We start from the raw sequence: 2,680 nt of genomic DNA on the forward strand, positions 1-2,680 counted from the left end.
TTCTAAGGCCAAGCCGCCACTATATACTATGTATATACATATACATTGACATATGTATGCTAACACTGTATTTATTTATTTTCAGACTTGTGTAGAGCAAATATAACTTGACCCTCGAAGTGCCGCGATAAGCCGGGTTGTCTCACGCAGGTGAAGCTGAGTGAGTTACTCAGCACATTATTATAAAAAGTGGGCGTGATATTAGTTTATATTTGACAAAGACTTGAAGTTCTAGAAATTTTGGCATTACGGTGAGATCAAAACTCTTTATGATTCTTCCGCAAGTCAAATGCGATCACTTAGTATTTGCCACGAAGTCTCTCTATCACTACTAACAAAACAACAAAGTGATGCTCTTAGAAACTTAAACTCGAAATACATTTTCATTCTCATAATCGTACTCTCATAGTTGGTTTTTATTATTTTGATACTTACCTTTGATTTTAACTAAACATTTTTTAAATTATTTTTAAAATAACCAATATTATTTAATGAATAAAACCGCTATACGTCACATGAAATTTTACATAAATCATTATATTAATTATTGATTTTGCGGTTTTCGCACATTTTTACCAAAAGTGTTACCATCTTCAATTGTTTCCGGCAATGGATAACCTTTCGTTTCGGGCATAAGAAAAACCGAGGCAGCAGCTAAGAAAGCGAAAATCCCAAAAACCATAGGAGGTATAGAAATATAATATTTTTTTAAACCTTCAACCCACGGTGCAACAATCGAACCGAAACGGCCGACAAAAGAGCACAATCCAACGCCTGAAGGACGCACGACAGTTGGAAATAGTTCACCGGCATATAAATATACATTCGGAAATGTGATCGCAGCACCAAACAAACCAATCGATGCCAATATCACCTTAACGGGACCGCTGAAGCTAGGAACAAATGCCAAGAGCGTAAGTGACAGGCCGCTGAGAAGATTTGATAAGAACAATGTAATCCGGCGACCCATATATTTGGTGGCTGGTACACACAAGCAGGTTCCCGGTATACCCAAAAGTGCGCTTGCGGCAATATTGAGGAATATATTTCCAGACAGCGAAGTCATAAACTGTGATAGGCCATAATAGACAAAGCACACAACCAACCAATTGAAAGCCATAGCAAGCGTCTTCTGGCACAGATAAGCATGTTTGAATAGATCACCGATATTACCCTTCGCTGTAGTTGCAGATGCTGTTAAGACGCGTTGAGCCTCCTCTATATCTTGAGTTATCTTATCGGTTGGCATTTTATTGCGTTTCGCTGCTTTCTCGAGCAGTTCGGCAGCCCGCTCATTGCGACCGGTTATAATGAGCCAACGTGGCGATTCTGAACAAGAGAGAGAGAGAGAGAGTGAGCAATATTGGGTTAGACAAATAACTATAATGCGCATACTGCACCTGGTACTGTGAAAAAGAAAAGTAGATAAACAATTGAGAAGGATGAAAATGATAAATGAAACCAACGCCATTCTCGTAGAAAGTAAGCGAATAGCGGTAGTGTGGCGTGACCCACATTGAATGGTATCTGATAGAGTATGGCCATTATTTCACGCTTACTTGGACCCACGATTTCCATGATGATTGTAAAGCTACGCGGAAAAAATGAGCTTTGGGAATATATTTTGTGTTGTATAGTATATTAAATTTACCCTGTGGTCATCGTGCCACCAGTTGCGTAGCCATCCAAGAACCGCATCAGCATATAAAACCAAAGCCATGGAGATGCCGAGACCAAACAACCTGACACCAGTTGCAGAACACATGAGCCCACAAACATGGGGCGACGTCCCCATCTGCAAAAAGAGAAATTGAGACACGTAATGGTATCGTATAGACTATCTTTGTCTTACTTATCAGCCAGTACGCCCATAATCATATTGCCCAACATAATGCCGACCATTACTAAAGATTGCGACAGCTGTTCTATCCACTGGCGATCGCATATCAAATCCCATTCCATTATAATATTCTGTTTGAAAATGCTGCGATCATATTCGTAACCATCGCAGTGAGCTTCGCATACGTCGGTGGCATTCGTGCCGCTCCCACCTTTGCACGTGGCTTTAACGGGCGTCTGCATGAAAACCATAGAGATTTGCACCCAACCGGTGGGAAATTTAGACAGAAATATCCATAGGCAAACACATAACTGCCAAGGTCCCAAATCGCTGCCCAAAATGGCGATAATCGGGTCGACACGTTTTTTTTCTGTAAGAATTTGAAAAAAAAAAATTAATGTAAAATAATTGAAATGAATTGATTAATTAAATACGAGTATTACCCTCTTTTTGCATTGTTTTGGTTCAGTTTGAATTTTCTTTTCACGAAATCGCCCAAGTTTTTTTTGAATTAATTATTTTACTATTAAAAATTCAATATTTCGGACGTCGTAACTTAATACCTAAAAAAATAAATGATTTTTTCATTCTCAATATAAAAGTGTCAAACACTTCAAGCAATACAGTTGTGTTCTATGAAAAGTTAACAGCAAAACAAAGTAATTTTCGAGATGATGTAACTTTCCATCAAATACGACTTTACCTCATAAGCTGGGATCGCCTTTAGTGTCTCTTGACATTGCAATGGAGATTGATTTTTGCACACTGACTTACATCAAAAACTTCTGCTTGAAAGATGCTCGAAAAATGTCTCATTGGTATAGGTAGTAGTAGGTCGTG

At 38.7% G+C, this 2,680-nt stretch overlaps 1 protein-coding gene across 1 annotated transcript; it reads right to left on the bottom strand.

The window, feature by feature from the left end:
• Positions 1-470: 470 nt before the first annotated feature.
• LOC105227079 (organic cation transporter protein) lies at positions 471-2,456 on the bottom strand. The gene is made up of 5 exons (XM_011206254.4): positions 2,284-2,456; positions 1,853-2,210; positions 1,652-1,795; positions 1,401-1,591; positions 471-1,329 (listed from the first exon to the last, which is right to left on the bottom strand). The coding sequence occupies exons 1-5, from the start codon at positions 2,294-2,296 to the stop codon at positions 545-547; spliced, it is 1,491 nt and encodes a 496-aa protein (XP_011204556.2). The 5' UTR covers positions 2,297-2,456; the 3' UTR covers positions 471-544.
• Positions 2,457-2,680: the final 224 nt, after the last annotated feature.

The sequence above is a fragment of the Bactrocera dorsalis genome, unplaced genomic scaffold, assembly GCF_023373825.1.
Source record: "Bactrocera dorsalis isolate Fly_Bdor unplaced genomic scaffold, ASM2337382v1 BdCtg046, whole genome shotgun sequence".
NCBI lineage: Eukaryota > Metazoa > Arthropoda > Insecta > Diptera > Tephritidae > Bactrocera > Bactrocera dorsalis.

Bases quoted from the DNA above. Each gene is read 5' to 3' on its own strand.
- LOC105227079 (XM_011206254.4), bottom strand. The intron at 1,592-1,651 runs GTAAATTTAATA...TTTTCCGCGTAG, and splicing joins GGTGGCACGATGACCACAGG to CTTTACAATCATCATGGAAA. The intron at 1,330-1,400 runs GTGCAGTATGCG...TCTCTTGTTCAG, and splicing joins TTTCTTTTTCACAGTACCAG to AATCGCCACGTTGGCTCATT.